The sequence below is a fragment of the Podarcis gaigeae genome (assembly GCF_964106915.1).
Source record: "Podarcis gaigeae genome assembly, chromosome: 14".
In the NCBI taxonomy this organism is placed as follows: domain Eukaryota; kingdom Metazoa; phylum Chordata; class Lepidosauria; order Squamata; family Lacertidae; genus Podarcis; species Podarcis gaigeae.
In genome coordinates this window covers 8459279-8479970 of record NC_139690.1, presented here as the reverse complement: position 1 = coordinate 8479970, position 20692 = coordinate 8459279, and the positions used below count along the sequence as shown (strand labels likewise).

At 46.9% G+C, this 20692-nt stretch overlaps 1 protein-coding gene across 2 annotated transcripts in view; it reads left to right on the top strand.

Moving 5' to 3' along the window:
* The window catches only part of HCN4 (hyperpolarization activated cyclic nucleotide gated potassium channel 4), a 132911-nt gene that overhangs the window by 78210 nt on the left and 34009 nt on the right, over nucleotides 1-20692 (top strand). For both annotated transcript variants that reach the window (XM_083712491.1, XM_083712490.1), the window contains exon 3: nucleotides 11981-12142. In XM_083712491.1, the coding sequence (XP_083568617.1) occupies nucleotides 11981-12142 (162 nt within the window). The remainder of the gene's footprint in view (nucleotides 1-11980; nucleotides 12143-20692) is intronic.

The window sequence follows — 20692 nt, the reverse complement described above, 5'->3', positions numbered from 1 at the left end:
GTGCTGACAACCCAGGCTACGCCACTGGATAACTCCATACCTTCCAACATTTCTCCAATGAAAACAGGGACATCCCAAGGAAAAGCAGGACATTCTGGGATGAAATCAGAAACTGGGATGGCTTCTTTAAACCAGGGATGTCCCTGGAAAATAGGGACATTTGGAGGGTCTGACATGTGTGTAATATAGTCTGGGTGATCTGATAGTTTGATTTGTCCACCTCTGTTGGTGGGGTATGAAGACCATGTCTTGATTAGTGACACCCAAATACAAGCGGTCAGCCTTAACTAGAGTCCAGCTTGGGCCATCTAAGCTCTGAAGAAGGAACTTTCCCAAAGACATTTAAAAAGAAGAAAAAAAGCTACTTTCTAAACACCCCACCTGTGCAATTGAATAAACTTCATTGCCACCCCTCTTCCTTTCCACTGCACTACTCCCAGACTCAATTCTGCCACGTGTGATCTCTCCTATAAGGCCAGTATCCACACAACGTGGCACGAACTTCTTGAACTTGCCCTCTGAAGTGTCAGGAATGCAAATGCAGGAGCACGTTCTCCTTTGACTCTTGGTATTCTGTCCTACTCTGTGTGGAAGGACCTCAGGGTCTCAGAGGAGATGGAGTGCTCTAAAAGGAACCTTATCGCAAAGTGCTTTTCTCTTATCTTTAGTCTCCAGACATGTACGTGTCACTAGACAGGACCAGTCTGGGCTGTCAGCGTTTGTCTTTTTTGACTCATCATTATCAGTCAACATGGGGACTTGCTTTATGTATCAAGTCTTATTGCTAGGTGAGCATTGTCTACACAATGTGAACATGATGTCCTCCAGATGTTGTTGCACTACAACTCCCCTCATCCCTGGCTGTTGGCCATGCTGGCTGAGGCTGATGGGAGCTGGAGTCCAATGTTAAATGGAGGGCAATACATGGAATACCCCAGCTGTGGAGGAAGAAAACTCCCTTTAATAGATGAAGAGGAAAGAAAGGAATCAAAGAGAAATGGCCACCAGAATCATCAGGCCTTTGGGTGATGATGCGATGATCCCATGTAGGGATGGGCGAATCTGCCGATTTCGGTTTCTCTCTGTTTCTCATTTTTCCAGTCTTGAGTTCACTTCTCCGCATTTCCATGTCAGTTTGTGATTTTCCTTTTTAATCCTCATGACTATTCATCAGCATGTCAGTGGGAATTTATTCCTATAGACACATGGTTGTATGCAATTTTGCCAAAAATACAGTCAAACCTCGGTTGTTGAACATAACCCATTCCAGAAGCCCGTTCGACTTCCAAAATGTTCAACAACTGATGCACAGCTTCCAATTGGCTGCAAGAGCCTCCTGCACTCAAGCAGAAAACACGTTGGATGTTCGGCTTCCGAAAAACGTTCGAGAACCAGAGCATTTACTTACTGCTTTCCAGCGTTTGGGAGCCAAAATGTTCCAAAAGAAGGTGTTCGAGAGCCGAGGTTTGACTGTACACATTTTTGCAGAGCAGTGCTGCCTGATATTAATGCATAAAAGGTAAAGGGACCCCTGACCATTAGGTCCAGTCATGGCCGACTCTGGGGTTTATTGGCCGAGGGAGTCGCTTTATTGGCCGAGGGAGTCGCTTTATTGGCCGAGGGAGTCGCATGTGGCCAGCATGACTAAGTCGCTTCTGGCGAACCAGAGCAGCGCATGGAAACGCCGATTACCTTCCCACCAGAGTGGTACCTATTTATCTACTTGCACTTTGACGTGTTTTCAAACTGCTAGGTTGGCAGGAGCAGGGACCGAGCAACGGGAGCTCACGGGGATTCGAACCGCCGACCTTCTGATCGGCAAGTCCTAGGCTCTGTGGTTTAACCCACATCGCCACCTGCGTCCCTCTGAAATTAATGCATGCATGCTTCCTAAAATATGCATCTTTGCACATGTGTCTTGGCTGGAGAGCTGCATCTCAAAATTAAGAGAAAGGCAAATTTTGAAGGATGACTGTGTTTTGGTTCGCCTGCTGTCTCAGAAAGTCCATCAGGCTTCTTCCTCACCACTATCCCCAAGTAGACATCTGTTCTTTTTATTTTCCTTCCATATGAACTGGGTAGGTGTGAAGACCATACCGGAGCACACTATTGCCATCGCCCTGACTTTCTCTTATTATTATTTGACTGTAGCTTTTCTACTATTACCGAATCTATCAATAGCTCCTCTTCCTTACTTATGCCAGTTGGCAGGCCTGCTGTGCTCAGGGGCTCTTCTTTTGGCAGAGAGAGAGAGACGTAGGGGGAGAGGGGAGGGATGTTGAACCCATCCGCCCTGGTTAATTGACAATTGGCACAGGGCATGGCAAGGGACAGCAGTGGTTAGAAGGGAGCCAGCTGTGTCAGCTGGGACTGTTGGCAGCAGCAGTATTGCCAAGGGAGGGGGCAGAGAGAAAAACAAGCCAGGCAGAGCAATACTAGGAAGCAGCTTGGGATGTGGGTGGCTGTATTACTCTTTGCCAAAACTCTAAAAATGTGACACTCCAGGAGACTACTGTGGGGAGCGTTTGGGAGTGGACCCGCCATATCTTCACAAATAAAAACAAGGCAGGGTGTCATGCCAAGGATCTCATGCCCTTCCATTATGCCTGGTCAGTGGCTCATCCTCCTCAAATTTATTCATTGCTTTTTCTTTTCTTTTCTTTTCTTTTCTTTTCTTTTCTTTTCTTTTCTTTCTTTCTTTCTTTTTCTTTTTTTACAAAAGAGTCTCAAAATGATTTCCCTTTTTATAGCTTGATTATCCTTTAGATAAGGGATGCGGGTGGCGCTGTGGGTTAAACCACAGAGCCTAGGACTTGCCAATCGGAAGGTCAGCAGTTCGAATCCCCGTGACGGGGTGAGCTCCTATTGCTCAGTCCCCGCTCCTGCCAACCTAGCGCTGCTTTGGTTCGCCAGAAGCGGCTTAGTCATGCTGGCCACATGACCCAGAAGCTGTACGCTGGCTCCCTCGGCCAATAAAGCGAGATGAGCGCCGCAACCCTAGAGTCGATCATGACTGGACCTAATGGTCAGGGGTCCCTTTACCTTTATCCGATGATAGATAGATATAGATAGATAATTTATTACGGTCGGAGACCAGCTTATAAAACACACCTGGGGGTAGAATCCTAGAAGGAAAGCAAACATTTAAAACAATGTACAACAATAAATTTAAAATTTAAGATTCCTCTTATTTGGATCTTGCTTTTAACTGATTTTTCATGCCGTTTGTATTGTATGGATTTGTAAGTGGCTTTGAGGCGTTTTCTTTGTTGAAAGCGTCAAATAAATGCATTAAATAGCAAGAAAAACCGCAGCAGCAACAAACAGAACAATGAAAGTGTACGTAATGTTCAGGTACTAGTCCAGCATAACAATGAATATCAATACAAAAAAATTTCCTTCCAGTAGCACCTTAAAGACCAACTAAGTCAGTTCTTGGTATGAGCTTTCGTGTGCATGCACACTTCTTCAGATTCTTCAGTGTATCTGAAGAAGTGTGCATGCACACGAAAGCTCATACCAAGAACTGACTTAGTTGGTCTTTAAGGTGCTACTGGAAGGAATTTTTTTTGTTTTGACTATGGCAGACCAACACGGCTACCTATCTGTAAATGAATATCAATCACACACAGACACACATGTTTAGGCCTCGGCGATGTATCAATACATCGCCCAGGACCAGTATGAGGGGCAGACCACGGTGGCAGTCCCTCCACTAGCAATGCTCTCTGGAGGAAGTCGCTAGCACAGGGACTTAGGAGTGGTGGCAGTTTCAGCAGCAATATATCACTGAGTGAAGCCGATATCACGGTCTGCTCCTCGTAGGGGTCCTGGGCGAGGTATTGATCTATTGCCCAGGCCTAGTAACTAGCAGAAATAATTTTTGGCAGCCAAGTTCAGACACATTTACTGATCCCTGCATATAGTTATTATCACCAGCGTCCAGTGAGCGAGGGAGACAAAAGCTGCAACTGGCCGCTGGAGGCAGAAGGACTCAGGACCGGTGGCGGTTTCAACTAGTAACACACCGCTGAGTGAAACCGCCATCCCACTCTGCTTGTCCCTCCCTCTATTTCTTTACACTGCTCAGCTGAGAAGCATGCCGCTGCCCTTGTCTCAGCCAAGCAGTTTTACGGAGCTCCTGACCTGCCGTACGCCAGTATAGCTTGTTCATCTTAAGCAGACGAAAATCTCACAGCAATCCTGCTGTCCCTGGTGCCTTGACCATGACCTGCTTGGGTTATTTCTGAGGTTTTCCCCTAATCATAGGAGGTGCTTCCTGTTATAGTTAAAATCAAAATGATGATCTCTGGGGATCCTATTGCTGCCCTGTTTTGTTTGAATGAAGGACCCAGGAACTTTCCCTTCTACTTTCAGTTACTGCTTTTAAAGCAGGGGCAGGAGAAGCTCGGCACATTGTGGAAGGCTTTTGAGCAGCTGCCTTGATGCTCCCTCCCATTAAAGAAAGGGGGGGAAACTCCATCAGAGTTCAATCCGGCCCTGGCAACAGATTACACTCTAAACTGCATGCAGACTGCCTTAGATCTGCATACTACGATTTATGTAAGATTCTTCTACGCAATAGAAAATGGATTTGACAGCATTTTTGTCACTTCACACGAATATTCCTTTCTGGTTTCTTTTACTTTCTTTCATTTTTTTTTAAAAAAGATAAACAAGTGTGAAAACTCTCAAGCTATTTAGCAAGTGGGTTAAATCAGCCTATTTTGTTGGGCGGTTAAGTTCCCGTTTGTCATAATGAAAGGAACTGGAAGAAGGATGTGCCAGAAACATTTTCCTAGTCCTTTATTTTGTGCAAGCAAAGAATTTTGTAAAATAGTTTTGTCAGCTTTCCGTGCACCAAATGAAACGAGACCCACTTACACACACACACACACACACACACACACACACACCTGGATGCTAATGGGATGGCTGTGCAGAGCCCCGCCCCCTGGCCTTCAGTGACCAATGATTGCACCTTACCTGGGCCAACACAGGGAACATGTTTGGGAAGCAGACCCCTGTAGCCTTCCTCTCTCTGAAACCCCGGGTTCCTCCAGGTGATCTGGGTGCCCAATGAGATCTAGTGTTATGCCAGAGGAAGGAAAAAATTTCTCCGTCCGCCATCTCTACACCTTGCATAATTTAAATACTTCTGTCATGCCACCTGTGAGATATACAGGACTTACCGTATTTTTCGCACCATAGGGCGCACCGGACCATAGGGCGCACCTAGTTTTGGGAGGCGGAAAACAAGAACAAATTATTCTGAACCCCAGAAGCCAGAACAACAAGAGGGATCTGGCTTCTGGGATACCGTGTGGCTGTTCTGGCTTCTGGGGTAACAGCGCCAAGCCTCTTCAGGGCAGCGGGATGAAGGCTCCCCCTGCCCAAAGAGGCTGTGCAGGGCTAAAGCAGAAGCCAGGACAGACGCGTCGCTGAAGGGGCACTGCGCCTTCTCTCTCTCTGTGCAGCGCCCCTCCTTCACAGGAGAGGCGCTGCGCAGAGAGGGAGAAGGGGCAGCGCCTTTCAGCACCCTTCTGTTCCTCCTCCGGCTTCCAGGACAGGCACGTCACCGCGAAGCCAAGGAGCCTGCATTCGCTCCATAGGACGCACACACATTTCCCCTTCATTTTTGGAGGGGAAAAAGTGCGTGCTATAGAGCGAAAAATACGGTAGTTCCTGGACTCCTTTGAAATAATAAAGTCTGGGCAAAGTTGATGAAGCAGCAATATTTTATTGAAAATAAACACTTGCAAGTGGGTGGCCTGAAAAGGCAGGCAAACACTTTCTTAACCAAAGCATGACTATATAAACCCTTTTCCTGAGCACAAGTCCCTCCTTTGCCGCCCACTAGGAAGGGGCGTTCAAAGTTCACACCTATCGCATCCGCCTATTATAGCAATGTAAAATGCAACCCCCACTCCCTCTTTCATCCCCCAAAGCCACTTATTTTTCCCGTTCCCCAAAGTTCCTTAGGGCTTGCCAATTGGAAAGTTGGCGGTTTGAATCCCTGCGATGGGGTGAGCGCCCATTGCTCAGTCCCAGCTCTTGCCCACCTAGCAATTCGAAAGCACGGCAAAGTGCAAGTAGATAAATAGGTACCACTCTGGCGGGAAGGTAAACGACATTTCCATGCACTGCTCTGGTTTCACCAGAAGCGGCTTAGTCATGCTGGCCACATGACCTGGAAAAACTGTCTGCGGAGCGGACAAACGCCAGCTCCCTTGGCCAGTAAAGCCAGATGAGCACCGCAACCCCAGAGTTGTTTGTGACTGGACTTAACTGTCAGGGGTCCTTTACCTTTACCTTTTTACCTGTCCCCTTACATAGTGTTTTAGCAATAAGGTTAGGTTCCTTTATTTCACCGAAGTGTGTAACACCTGTTTCAGCTACCTGTTTTGCAAAAAGCCGCTGGCCACGGTTGCTAAAGATACACTCTTTTTCTCCAGAAATTTGCAACATCTTTCTCAAAAAGTCCCCACCTTCATGATTTCTAAAGAAACAACATCCTATAGAACATTTGACCACAGCTAGTTTGAAATATGCTAGCAGCAGCCTCCAGCACCCTTGACTGCAATATTCCTGTAGCCTTACATACTCCAGCTGCAATTTTCTTATAGCCCTATGATTTTTATGGTTAATAAAAGCATTTTCCTCTTCTGCAGGAACAAACTGAAAAGACAATATATACATTTCTCACATCACCTCTTACTCGGCTTATCTCTAAACTTAAAAGCCCCAGATTTTGCAACCTTTCCTCATAGAGCCTGAGGGATAGATCAGCTGGTAGGGCCATGAGACTCTGAATGTGAGGGCCCTGGGTTTGAGCCTCACATGGAGTGAAAGATTCCTGCTTGCAGGGGGTTGAACTGGATCAGGGGTAGGCAACCTAAGGCCCGGGTGCCAGATGCGGCCCAATTGCCTTCTCAATCTGGCTTGTGGACGGTCCAGGAATCAGTGTGTTTTTACATGAGTAGAATGTGTCCTTTTATTTAAAATGCATCTCTGGGTTATTTGTTGGGCCTGCCTGGTGTTTTTACACGAGTAGAAAGTGTGCTTTTATTTAAAATGCATCTCTGAGTTATTTGTGGGGCATAGGAATTTGTTCATAATTTTTCTTCTTCAAAATATAGTCCGGCCACCCACATGGTCTGAGGGACGGTGGACTGGCCCCTGGCTGAAAAAGGTTGCTGACCCCTGAACTAGATAGTCCCTTCCTACTTTATTATTCTATAATCAATAGGTGATTTGCTCTATCCCCTTTTGATTGCTGAACTGTTGTCAACTCTATAGCATCTCTTGTGACGTGAGCCAGCCAGAACTGCACACAGTATTCCAAATGCAGTTGCGCCATATATTTGTGTAATGACATTATGGCAGGTTATTTTCCTAATGATCCCTAGCATGGAATTTGCCTTTTTCACAGCTGGTGCACACTGCATGGATGCCTTCCTCGAGGTACATACTGTGAACCTAAAACCTTGTTCCTGGTCTGTCACTGCCAGTTCAGACCCCATGAGCATATACAGTGCTACCTCTGGTTACTTAATTTGTTCCGGAGGTCCGTTCTTAACCTGAAACTGTTCTTAACCTGAAGCACCACTTTAGCTAATGGGGTCTCCCACTGCTGCCGCGCTACTGTGCGATTTCTGTTCTCATCCTGATCCAAAGTTCTTAACCCAAGGTACTATTTCTGGCTTAGCGGAGTCTGTAACCTGAAGCGTATGTAACCTGAAGCATATGTAACCCGAGGTACCACTGTAGTTGAAATTAAGATCCCCCTCCTCAGCATATATCACTTTACATGCAATTGCATTCACTATTTTACTTCCCATTCCCTCAATTTGGAGAAGTCCTTCCAGAGGTCTTTGCAAGCCCTTTTTGTTTTAACAACCCTTGGCTTGAACAATATAGTACCATCAGCAAACTTGGCCACCTCACTGCTCACTCCTAACTCTAGATCATGGGATTTGTGAAACTGTAGCGCAACTAGACTGGATTTCTCTCCCGCCTCCAGTCCCTGTGGCCTTGCTCTGTCATTAGAGGTGAACTGGAGGAGCTCCTCTCTTTTTGCCTTGTGGATTCCAATCACTTGAGCAAAGAGATTGCCTGGCAACTGCTTGAGACCAGCTGGGTTGTCTGTGTAAATAAATCAACAACGTTTCCCCAATACATCCACACGCTCGGCAGCTTGAGTCTCTTCCCCGCTAGTTATCCAGCCTGCCTAGGAGGTTCCTGCCATCCCTCTTTGCTTACGGCAGGGAAACACAGCTGTCGAATCAGGATGCCCTTGTCTCAAGAGGATGCAACAGGGTCACACCCTGGGAATCCCCTCCACTGCCTCCCTTTGCTCTCCCTCGGCTAGACAGGGAAAAGCATCACAGGAGGAGTCCATTTCCTTTATATTTGAAAGGGTCGCAGAGGAATGAATGCCTCTACTGTGCGCCAGGGCCTTATTTGCTAAGGAAGGTTGTCACAGGTGAACTAGGCAATGGTGCCAGTGGCTGTTGGGACTGGTAGGGCAGAAGGCAGAGAGGCCAACAGTAGGTAGCACCAGGCTCCATGACAGCAGTCACAAAATTAAAAGATTCCTGCTTCTTGGGAGAAAAGCAATGACAAACCTAGACAGCATCTTAAAAAGCAGAGACAGCACCTTGCCCACAAAGGTCCATATAGTTAAAGCTATGGTTTTCCCAGTAGTGATGCATGGAAGTGAGAGCTGGACCATAAAGAAGGCTGATCACCAAAGAATTGATGCTTTTGAATTATGGTGCTGGAGGAGACTCTTGAGAGTCCCATGGACTGCAAGTAGATCAAACCTATCCATTCTTAAGGAAATCAGCCCTGAGTGCCCACTGGAAGGACAGACCCTGAAGCTGAGGCTCCAATACTTTGGCCACCTCATGAGAAGAGAAAATTCCCTGGAAAAGACCCTGATGCTGGGAAAGATTGAGGGCACAAGGAGAAGGGGACGACAGAGGACGAGATGGTTGGACAGTGTTCTCGAAGCTACCAGCATGAGTTTGATCAAACTGTGGGAGGCAGTGGAAGACAGGAGTGCCTGGTGTGCTCTGGTCCATGGGGTCACGAAGAGTTGGACACGACTAAATGACTAAACAACAACAACAACAACAAGGTGTCTATGACAGGCAGATCCAACTCATTCTACTTGTGCTCCCCTTCCAACTCTATGATTCTACTCTTGCCTCCATCCTGCCCCTGCTACTGAGTTCTTCAATAAGCAACATTTAGGACTAAGGGGGAGGAAGGTGACAGGCAGGGCAACCCGATAAAGTGATTGTAAGTAAGAAGGCAGGCAGGTAGGTCCTGGCTGGGGAAAGACTGAGGTTGGTGGGGCAGAAGATCCTGGACTACTGTCAGGGACTGGGCAGAGGAGGAATGGTGGAGACCAACTCCCCATCCTGACCCCTCCAGGGAGGAGGAAGAGGAAGACAGTGTAGATTTACAACAGGGCTTTGAGGAAGGACACAGCTCAGAGGCAGATGAGGGGGAAAGCTGGGAAATAATGGGAGAGGAGGAGGCAAGACTGGAATGGCAGCTGACTGACACCGTGTCTTTAGAAAGCACTCCAGAACCTCCATCTCCCAGAACCTGGCGAGCCATAAAAGTAGGAGAGCAAAGAGCTCAAAGGCAGAGGGCATGGAGCAGCACCTGTAGAAGTGATGAATGAGAATGACGAATGAGGAAGTGGGAGAGACGGGGGGAGGTGGAGATTCACTCGTCAATGCCACTATCCAATAGCCTCTCTCTGTAATATTGAAATAAAAAAGACGGTAAGAAACTTTTCCTTGTCTTTATATTTTACTGGGCAACCAGCTGGGAGCCGCTGGTAGTATCCTGGTAACTACATAGGTCATTGGCCAGGGCTCTTCTTACATTCATATGATATTAATACAACTAGCCTAATTTAACAGTTTAAGGCTAGACTGGAAAGAGAATAATGTCCACCATAGAAGAAAAATGGTACTCTACAAAACTGGTGTTCCACAGGAGCACACACAGGGATCCTGTTGTCCCTGACATTTACCAATGACTCTTTTCCTGGGAGGGCTTTGTGAGGGACAATGGCTTTCAGCATTCTTTGGAAGAAGCCATGTGCTTTAATTCTGCCTTCAGTGTACAGTATCTATGCAGCCTTAGATTGTGGCTCCTCATGAGCCTTAAGCACAAATGCCAAGAGGCAATAGAGACAAACACATCAAAAATCCAAAGTGTTCTGGAGCCCGATATAATCTATTTAAATGATGTGTGCTTGTGTATATCCTGTCATTTTAAATTTAAAAAATAAGCCAAACATTTTCTAAATATTTATATTATTTTTCTTAACCAGACAAAATATGAATGGTTACCAATGGAGGGCATAAAACAAGTTATAGAAACTTCCAAGATCAGCAGCAGCATGGCATAGTGGTTAGAGTGTTGGGCTAGGACCTTGGAGACCAGAGTTCAAATCCTCACTCAGCCAGGATGCTCACTGGGTGACCTTTGGCTGGTCGCCATCTCTCAGTCTAACCCAGGGGTCAGCAAACTTTTTCAGCAGGGGGCCGCTCCACTGTCCCTCAGACCTTGTGGGGGGCCAGACTATTTTTTTTGGGGGGGGGGAATGAATGAATTCTGATGCCCCACAAATAACCCAGAGATGCATTTTAAATAAAAGCACACATTCTACTCATGTGAAAACACGCTGATTTCTGGACTATCTGCGGACCAGATTTAGAAGGCAATTGGGCCGGATCTGGCCCTCGGGCCTTAGTTTGCCTACCCATGGTCTAACCTACCTATCAGGGTTGTTGTGGGGGCGAAATGGAGAAGGGGGACCATTCACCCCACCTTGAGCTCCTTAGGGGAAAGATGAGATAGAAATGCATTAATAAATAAAACTGAATACAATAAATAGGTGAGTACCCACTAGGCACCCCCCCGCCCCCCCCCCTGAATCAGACAAATGGACAGATTTTGGACAGCTGTGCAAATTTGAATGCATGCATGTTAGCTCCTAGGAATTCCAGGAGAGCGTTTTATCTAGAATCCCGAGTCATGCGTTTTGCCTGACTCATCTTGAAGTCATTGTCATCCCCTCTTGAATTTCTGCTTGTTCATGAACACTTCATTCTCTCACAGGAGGCAGTAAAGCCAGAATGTGTTAACAGGTTGGGAGATGATCTGTGAAGCACACCCAGGCTGCACATGAGAATTGAAGATGAATCCCCCTTATGGGGGGGGGGGGAGTGCTTGGCAGGGGAGGTGGGTGGAATATGAATGGAGAGAGGCATCGCATTGCGAAACATCAGATTGCGTTCGTTGTCTGCTTCATTAGTTATTCGTAGCTTCCCTGTTTGCTTCTGCTGCAATTGGAACCACGGCTATGGGAGGTCACATGCACTGAGAAATATGGCTATATATTATTGTCACTATATTATTATTGTTAGAATCATAGAATTCCCGAGTTGGAAGAGACCCCAAGGTTCATCTAGGCCAAGCCCTGCATTGCAAGATTCACAGCTAAAGAATCTCTGGCAGGTAGCCATTCAAACTCCGTTTAAAAACATCCACCATCTTCTGAAGTAGCCCTTAGTCATTCTGGAACTGGGGCTTCTGGGAATTGCAAAAACTTCTGAGTTCTCAAGCAAGAGCGGGAACCTATTGCCTTTAAAATGTTGTTGGACTACCCCCCTGGACATTGGCTATACTGGGGCTGAAGACCAACAACACTTGGAGAACTACAAGTTCCCCATCCCGACTCTAGAACGTAGGGGATGTAAGGTAAGAATAAGCAGGGCAACTATGAGCTAAAAAAGGGCATTAAACGTTCATGTGATGAAAGCAAAGAGGGTGACTCCATCTTGGGTTGCATGGCCTCATGTGTTGCTCCCATCTCCAGCGCATGCATTTTGCGTCTCTTGGTACTTGTTTGGTAACCCTCTCCCCCTCCCTCCGCATTGGCCTCTCCTAGATCTTCCACATGACCTATGACCTGGCAAGCGCCGTGGTGCGGATCGTGAACTTGATCGGCATGATGCTGCTGCTGTGTCACTGGGACGGCTGCCTCCAGTTTCTGGTGCCAATGCTCCAGGACTTCCCTGACGACTGTTGGGTTTCACTGAATCGCATGGTGGTAAGTTGTCTGTGCCTGCCTGGGTTCCTCTGGGCTGCCTGGGAAGCACACTTTTGACCGGCAATGTAGCTCCTTCACTTGGGCTGTTGCATGCCTTGATCTCAGCTCGACTTGTTTTAAAGTCTTGGACCCTGCCTTTCAGTCACATGGTTCCCAAGGCAGCTTACAATGGGTTGCAGCAATACAAAAACAAAAGCGCTAACAACCACCCAGTGGTCCTTGTATCCTTGATGCTAAGTGCCCTCCTTCCTCTTGATTCTGAAATCCCAGGAAGTCCATATCCAGGATTTGGAAGCCCATCAGACATGGCACTCTCAGCAAGCTCCACCCCTAGTTTGAAGAAGTCAGCCATGCACACTTGAGAATTTTCTCAGGCTGCATCTCATCTTCTTGGACACTCTGTGCAAAGTGGAAACAACAACAACAACAATTGTAGCCTGCCCATTTGACTAGGTTGCCCCAGCCACTCTGGGCAATGTCCAGCATATATAAAAACATACTAAAACATTAAACCTTAAAAAGCTTCCCTATACAGGGCTGCCTTCAAATCTCCCCTAAAAGATATATAATTACTCATCTCCTTGACATCTGATGGGAGGGCATTCCACAAGGTGGGTGCCACTACTCAGAAGGCCCTCTGCCTGGTTCCCTGTAGCTTCTTGCAGTGTGGAAACCACCAGAAGGCCCTTGGTGCTGAACGATGGGAGTGGAGATGCTCTTTCAGGTAAACTGGGCTGAGAGTTGGCCCTCCATCCTCAGGTCACCTGGCAACATAAGCAAAGTTCTTTCTATTAGCTGTGTCTTCTATGCCTTAGTAGGCTGGGCCAAACTGGTTTCCCCTTTTCCCTCGCCTCCTTCCTTGGATGAAAGGAGTCCCCCCGCCCCGTGGTTCTTCTTCCTCTGGTTGGTGGCAGAAACTGGGGTGCCCTACCCCCACATTTAGACTCTCCTAAATTATTGCAGTAAAGGGGAATCCATTTATGCATTGTACATAGAAGTCCAACCCCACTGTGTCAAAACCCAATCAAAATATGGGTTGAGTTGTTGGCATGCAGAGGCTGAGGTCAAGACCTCCCCTCCCCTTGCAATTGCTCACGGTTCCCATAAGGACCTCTACCTTACACACACATGGAGAACCCTAACTTTAGAGCAGGGATGAGGAGCCTGTGGCCCTTCAGATGTTGTAGGACTACAACTCCCATCATCTCTGACCATTGGCCTTACTGGGGCTGGGGCTGACATGAGTTAGAGTCTAATTGCACTGGGAGAACCACAGGTGCTCCCTCCCTGTTCTGTAGCATAAGGGAGGTAAAATAAGAATAACTAGGGCAAAAACTAACAAAGAAGGGTGATAAGTGTCCAAGTGATCAGAGCATTGGATACACACAGACACGCACACACAAAGAGGTTGAATCTAAATTTGTAATCTAAAAAAAGAATGGGCTAGATCAGGGCATGATCACAGCCTAAAAATACCTCCATGTTAGCTTATTGGAGGGAAGAGGCTATTTGGAGCTCCTGTAAATGGCAAGAGCCGTGGTTTTGAGAGTGAGAGAGAAGGGTTAGCAGCAGAAACGTTCCAAAGACACAATCCTGGGCTCTGTCTTTCCCCCCTGCATGTCAGGGCTGGCAGGGTGGGCATTGCCCAGGGAAAGGAGACCTTCTGAAATCAGGAAGCAGACATAGCTAAATTGAAAAAGGACTGTGGACCAGGGTGGGGTGGGGGGAGAAGGAGAATGAGACTGTGCCCACTGACTCAACTCCCAGCCTCCAAATTTCCACCAGAACCCGCAAACAGAGCCTACACATGTAGAACATGAACATGGGAAAGGAGGGGTGCTTTAGGGATGTATTTTGGTTTTAGTTTTTGTCACAATAGCAGCCAGAAATCTCTAAAGGGGGAAATGTACATATTCCTTTCCTCCTTTCTGCAGCTGATTCAATAGTAAGAGAACTGACGATGCAGGAACATCTTGCTGGTCCTTTGGCCAGGGGTGGGAATAGGCCTGAGGGTCAAATGTGGCCCCTCAGGTCTCTCTCTCTGGCCGTTGAGACTCTCAGTGGGCTGAGATTATAATAAAATCGACAAAAGCAAAAACGAAAACACCAGTAAACAGTGGTTGGTTCAAAAGAAAAGAAAAATAACGTTGCAAAGCAGGTGTGCCAATTCTAGGGGTGGAGGTGTCATCAGCCCCCTCAATATTCCTTAGCAGGGGGCTCAGCCCCCCCCCCAAAAAAAAATATTGATGGGGCATAGGCGGCTGAATCACCAAGCTGAGCATGGCACAGCATCAAAGGCAGGCTCTCCTGAGCATGAGAGAGGAGGAGTCACAGCCATTGAAGCTACATGGCACTGGACAAGGCCTCCTCTTGGAGACACACATGCAACACGTGTGTGACATCACAGGTACATGATGCATGTCATGCGCGCAACGTCACACGTGCGACCCACCATCCCCAAAAAATATATTTGGCCCAAGACGGGACCTCTGTTGCAAAGGCCTGTCTAAGCAATGGAGTTTTCAGAAGACATTTGGAAGATAGCTGAGGAACAAGTAGATTATTCCTGTCCTGGTTAGGGATTTCCACAGGTCAGGGCCTGCCACATGAAAGTCTCCATCCCTAGTAAAGGCCAAAATTGAACTTCCTGGCTGTGGGGAACCACCAGAAGTGCCTCATCAGAGGATCTCAGCAATCCAGGTGGAGCATAAGGAATCAGCCACCCCTTAAGGCTCAAGTTGTTTGGGGCTTTGCAAATTAGTCCAAGCATTTGGATCCTGCATTTCTGCAGAACTTTTTTGTGGGAGTTTTCCTTCTCGAGCCAGTGTTGTTGGCAACATATTTATTCCCAAGCATCTGCAAATACCTTCCCTGTGTTCATGCCAAGAAGAGACACCGTTGATTACTCTAAAGCTCTTTTGCGGAGCAATGGAGGCTCAGTCGCTGCTGCTGCTGCTGCTGCTGCTGCTGCCACCCTTCAGACATGATTAGAGGATTTGGAATGATGTGTCTCTACTCATACTCCCAAAACAGTGAGACCAGCCTCTAAAGGATATTAAGAAACGTTTGCAAGGCAAGCAGTTTAGAGAGAGGTTGATTATAGGGCCTGTTCGATGCTCATTTGCATAGCCAAATGTGGGACTGTAGACAAGGCATTATTGACAGTGTTGGTAATACAGAGAGATTTTAGCCCTATCTCCTGCGTTTATTACCCATTGGTAATTAATGCAGTGGGATGGAGGACTGCCCCCCCCAACTCCCATTCTTCACAGATAATGAATGCCTGAAGAGGGTTAGCTAGCGTCAAATGTGTTATGGGTTTACCCTGATGCATATATGGCTTTTGGCTGAAGGTTTTCCGCTGCATTAAGCTAATATCAGCCCAGTTTGCTCATCCCAACTTAAAATCTATAGGGCATGTCACAGAAGGGCTCACTGGATGGGGCAGAGGCATGACGCTATCTTCCTGGCGGATGGGTCACTGTTGCTCACCAGGAAGGAGAGGCAGTGGGGAGATCAGCGCGGTGCAAACACAATGGCGGCAGCACTGCATTGGCTCTGCTCCTGGCACTGTGCCAACCTGTGCTCCCCCCTCCACCTTCCCCCACTCTTGATAAGCCAAATGCTAGCCTGGCTGCTCCACTCCTTCCAGCAAGCCGCTTCTGGCCTCTAGTCATTCATGGTGGGATTTTGTGCTAGGTAGAGACATGTTGCTTTGCTCATGTTCTTCCAGATTCAGGTATATTAGAGAAAAATATATTAGATATACAAATGTTATTTTGGGGAAACGATACAAGATGCTGCAGATGGGAGTGATCTTTTGTTACTTGCATGCTTTTTGCTCTGTGCAGGTAGAGTTTTGCTCTTGAACTATAGCTGTGAATTTGCCAAATAAGAAGTGATCTGAACTGGCAATTCAGAACGGCATACACAGACTCTTCATGCTCCTTGAGGACCCACTTACAGCAGTATCATACCACTTTAAACAGTAATGGCTTATTCCCCCTGCTCAAAATATGTGGGAACTGTAGTTTCTTGCTAAGGATGTTGAGATATGTTGGGGGACCCCTATTCCCCTCACAGAGCTACAATTCCCATAGGTTCCTGGGAAGAAGGATTGATTATTACACAACTATGAGAACTGCAGCTCTGGGAGGGCAATGGGGGTCCCCTAACAACTCTCAGCCCCCACCTTTACATTTACATTTCCAAGGATTCTTTGGGGGAAGCCACTACTGTTTAATGCAGGGGTTCTTAACTGTGGTCCATGAACTCTTGTGGAGTCTGTGAACTGATCACAAGAAAGCAACTTTCCTAATACTGTACAATAAGATAATCTATGTGCAAACTTTTGTACATGTTTATGTGAATTTTCCTGGTGTAGCTTTCATAAAAGAGATCTGTGACACCAAAAATTTAAGAGCCACCATTGTAAAGTGTTACAATAGTGCTTTAACTGTAAAGTACAGATGGGGTGATAATTTCTGGGGACCCTTTCAGCAGTCCAGTTACTAAGCCAGGGTGCACATACCTGAAGAGGCCGCAAACCAGGAAACACAGGTCATGCCACACATCCACATCCACTTTGACCTTGAGGTCCTTGCCCTGATGCTGTGGGTCACTGATGGGACTGTGGAGGAATTCTTGCATGGCACCGTCCCTCTCCATTGGCCATGTTGCCTGGGGATGATGTGAGTTGTAGTTCAGAACATCCGGAAAGAGACCACATGGATTACCCCAGCTCTATGTGCAGACAGATGTTGAAGTCTCCCTCTTTTCATTCCAATGTGCTTACAGTGTGCTTTACGTGGCACAGTAGAAACGAGAGAGTGGAGATTTGAAGCAACTGATGCTCTTGGGGCCAAAGGACAATAAATGCACATTGAGCATGGAGAACTCTTGAATGCAAGCAAATACTTGCCTGGCTCAACCTGATAAAAGGGGTTGCACGCCAAGGAGTTTCATTCTGGTCCTCAGATTCCCTAGGCTCTCAGTTTTCTTGTGCTCACAAGCAAGCCCTGCCCAGTCCTGTCAGGCCCCTGTGGATCCTAATTTTTGAGGGTGTTGATTATTTTAATATTTTTACAGATTAATTCCTGGCTCTAGGGGGATGGGATAGGACGGGATGGAGATCTCGGCAGGGACAAGGGCTGTTTGAGAAAACACCAGCTTTTGAAGCAGATTCTCCAGGGAGTGCCATGATATTGACTTCCTGCAAAGAGCAGCCAGGGAGGCGGGACATCCTGTAGTTCAGTGCTTTGCATTCAGGAGGTCCCAGCTTTGATCACCAGCACCTCCAAGTAGGGTTGGGAAAGATTCACCGTCAGAAACCCAGCATAGCTTCTGTCAACCAGACAGCACCGAGTTAGCTGGACCAGTGGTGTTCCTCTGTATAGGGCAGCTTACATTCCTAGTGCCAGGCCCTATACAGCAGAAAACTCGGGGCTCGCTGTTAGCTAGAAGCCAAATAGCATCTCTGTTTGCACAGCAGCAGCAGTGAGGACTCAGCATCTCACACCAAACAGCTAATCCTTTGCAATATTATTTATTTATTTATTTATTCCTGCACAGGAAGCTGTCTTTATAAGAGGTCAGACTGTTTCTGCATCTAACCTAATATTGCATGCTCTGACTGGTAGCAGCTTCCCAGGGTCTCATGTGACACCAGGAATTGAATTTGAGACCCTCAGTATGCAAACCTGTGCTCTGCCATTAAGCCACAGTCCTTTCCTATCCTGGTTCAGATCCTAGGCACAGACTTCTGTTTCTGATACGATGAAACCCTTTCTCTGATTTTGGTGTCGTGAACTAGCTGCACATATTTCCAAAGTGGAGCAGATAGATTCAGAGTCTTCTATTGTTCTGTTTTTAATTCCTTACCCTCAAATTTCGCACAGAGCTCTGCGCATGCATTTACATCTGGCTTTAATTCTCCCTGTCCCCACCTCCTCCTGCACACACACACACACACATACATACACACACAAAACGTTGCTCCTTCTGCATGGCATTTCATCAATGAGCCAGGGCACAGAAGGTGTCTCAGTAAAATACTGCATAAAAATAATCCTAATGTAATCATGCCAAAAGAGCAGCCGAAGAACTGTCTACAGCATCTTTCCATTTTCTTTGATAGCCACTCAGATACATCTGAGAAGCCCCTGTGCAGGGCAGGATGGCAGAAACCGTGTCTTGCGTGTCAAGACGCTGAAACCACCCCCTCATTGAAGAATAACTCACACAAGGACACAGATATTAGGTTAATGTTATTGGGCAAGTTTTGGCTGCAACTTTATTGATTACAGAATGTGAGCAGTATTGGCTTAGGCATTGAATGGACCCGACTATATCTGACTCCTGCCCATTGTGCAGGGAGTCCGGTAAGGGTAAACCACCAGAAGGGGGAGCCCCGTCAATACAGACCAACTCGAGCTCCCCCTGGTGTTCCCGTCGGGGTCGTGTCATGGTCCTAGCCCCCAACCCGGGCTTCGGACAAGATCCACACCCCCGGATTCCTTTAATGGAATACCCTTAAGCTTGGAGGGGCAGGTGATGGCCACACCTCCCCTCCCCCCTCATAAGGTCAACCAATGTCTAACCACCAACCTAACTAAGTTGTGACGATTGCTACGAGGTAGGCGAAAACCAAATGGCCCATGCCATTTTGCCAAGTGGAAAATTTCCTACCAGGCCCTTCAACGGCAACCAACCATGGTCCATAGCAAGGCCAATGACTAAAACCTGCAAAATAGGGAGGGAGGGAGGGAGATTGAGGAAGCGAGCCAAGAGGAAGCCCTCCGGCTCGGGCCTCAGCTTAAATAGCCCCGGCCATGCCCCCACCAGCCAGCGGATTGGCTGGCCAGTCACTGATGTGGCGGGGGTCCACTGCAACTCCTCCCCACAGTAAAGTAGAGCGGACTTGCTGGTGATGGGCAGCAACTGGCCTTCAAAGGCATGGCTCCCAGCCATGGCGCCTGTGTTCTGCCTCCATGGATGGCTAAGGCAATGTACTGGGAATCACAAGTGGCCAGAGAGCTGTTGCGCTCAGATCCTGCTTGCAGACATCTGGCTGGCTGCCGTGAGAACAGCGTGGGCCATTGGCCTGACCCAACAGGCTCTTCTTCTGTTCTTCTTCAACCACGGAGTTAATGTAGAGCCATCATGACTGGCATTCATTGATAGATTTAGCACATCACCTGTGAATTTGGCTAATCTCTTTTTAAAGCCATTTCAAGTTGTTGGCCACCACTTCTTGCAGCAGTGAATTTCATATATGCTATGTGAAGTTATTCCTTGTCCACCCTGAAACTCCCATTTTTCACTTTCATTGGGAAACTAGCGAAGTTCTATTATAAAGAGAGGGGGGAGAAAGATATTTCTTTTCCAAAAAAAGTGTTTTATCAACACACATGTACATACGTACACATCTGTAACGGCAGGATGCCAATGAGCCGATATATCGGAAGGGTGTGGTTGGTTCTGTACAGGCTCCAATTTAAGAATTTTTGGAAATTCCCCCTAGGAAAGAATAAAATGTGCTTTTGAAAGAAACAAAAAGAGGAAGCTTACAGAATAAGGTAAACCCACAGAATATAATGATGGAAGGAGGGGAATCCATGTATCCCAAATTATTCTGATAACTATTGTTATCTTCATCTAACGTTCACTATTGTGACAGTTTGGGTAGTACTGCTGCTGCTTGTAAAACACCAAAACTTTTATAAGCTCCGTGCACATATTAAAAGATATATGCTTTGCAGGTTCACATTCTAATAAACAGAATGCAAAAGGAAACTGCCTTATACCAAGTCAGACCATTAGGTGCATCTACTTCAGTATTGTCTACTACATTGACTGGTAGAAGCTCACCAGGATTTCAGGCCGGGGTCTCTTCCAGCCCTCCCTGGAGACGCCAGTGGGGATTGAACCTGGAATCTTCTGCATGCAAGGCAGATGATCTGCCCCTGAGCTATGGCCCTTTTCAGAATGGGGAATGGGGAGGGAAGAAAAAACAACAAAAGCAAATGGAGCAGGTAGGTGCCTCTTCCCGGTGGTAGGATGTTCTTCCTGGAAAACAGGGGGTCAGCCTCCCCAGTGGTTCTTAGTCCCCTGGCTAATGTCAAAGGCCAGAGTGTGCTTCTGTTTGATGCTACAGTCCTGGGGCAACTGTTTGCAGGTTTAGGTATATAGGGAGGGAGAGTCTGTCTGTATGTATATATGTATGTATGTGTGTATGTATGTATGTATGTATGTATGTATTGAATTTATATACAGCCCTGTACCAAGAGGTCTAATACTGAGACCAGGGAGTGTTTTAAGGACTTTGGATTTTGCAAACTCTGATACCTTACCTCTGAGACTAAAGTTCAGATGAGAATTTTAGCTATTCGCCAGCTTTCACGTTTCCAAAATGCAGTTCTCGGCTAAAACTCCATCCATCAAAATGCATTTGTAAGTGTGTACTTTGAAAAAGCAACAACCATGCATTTAGAAACACACCTTTTGATACATATTTCAAAGCAGAATCTCAGGCTAATGTGAAGTCTCAGA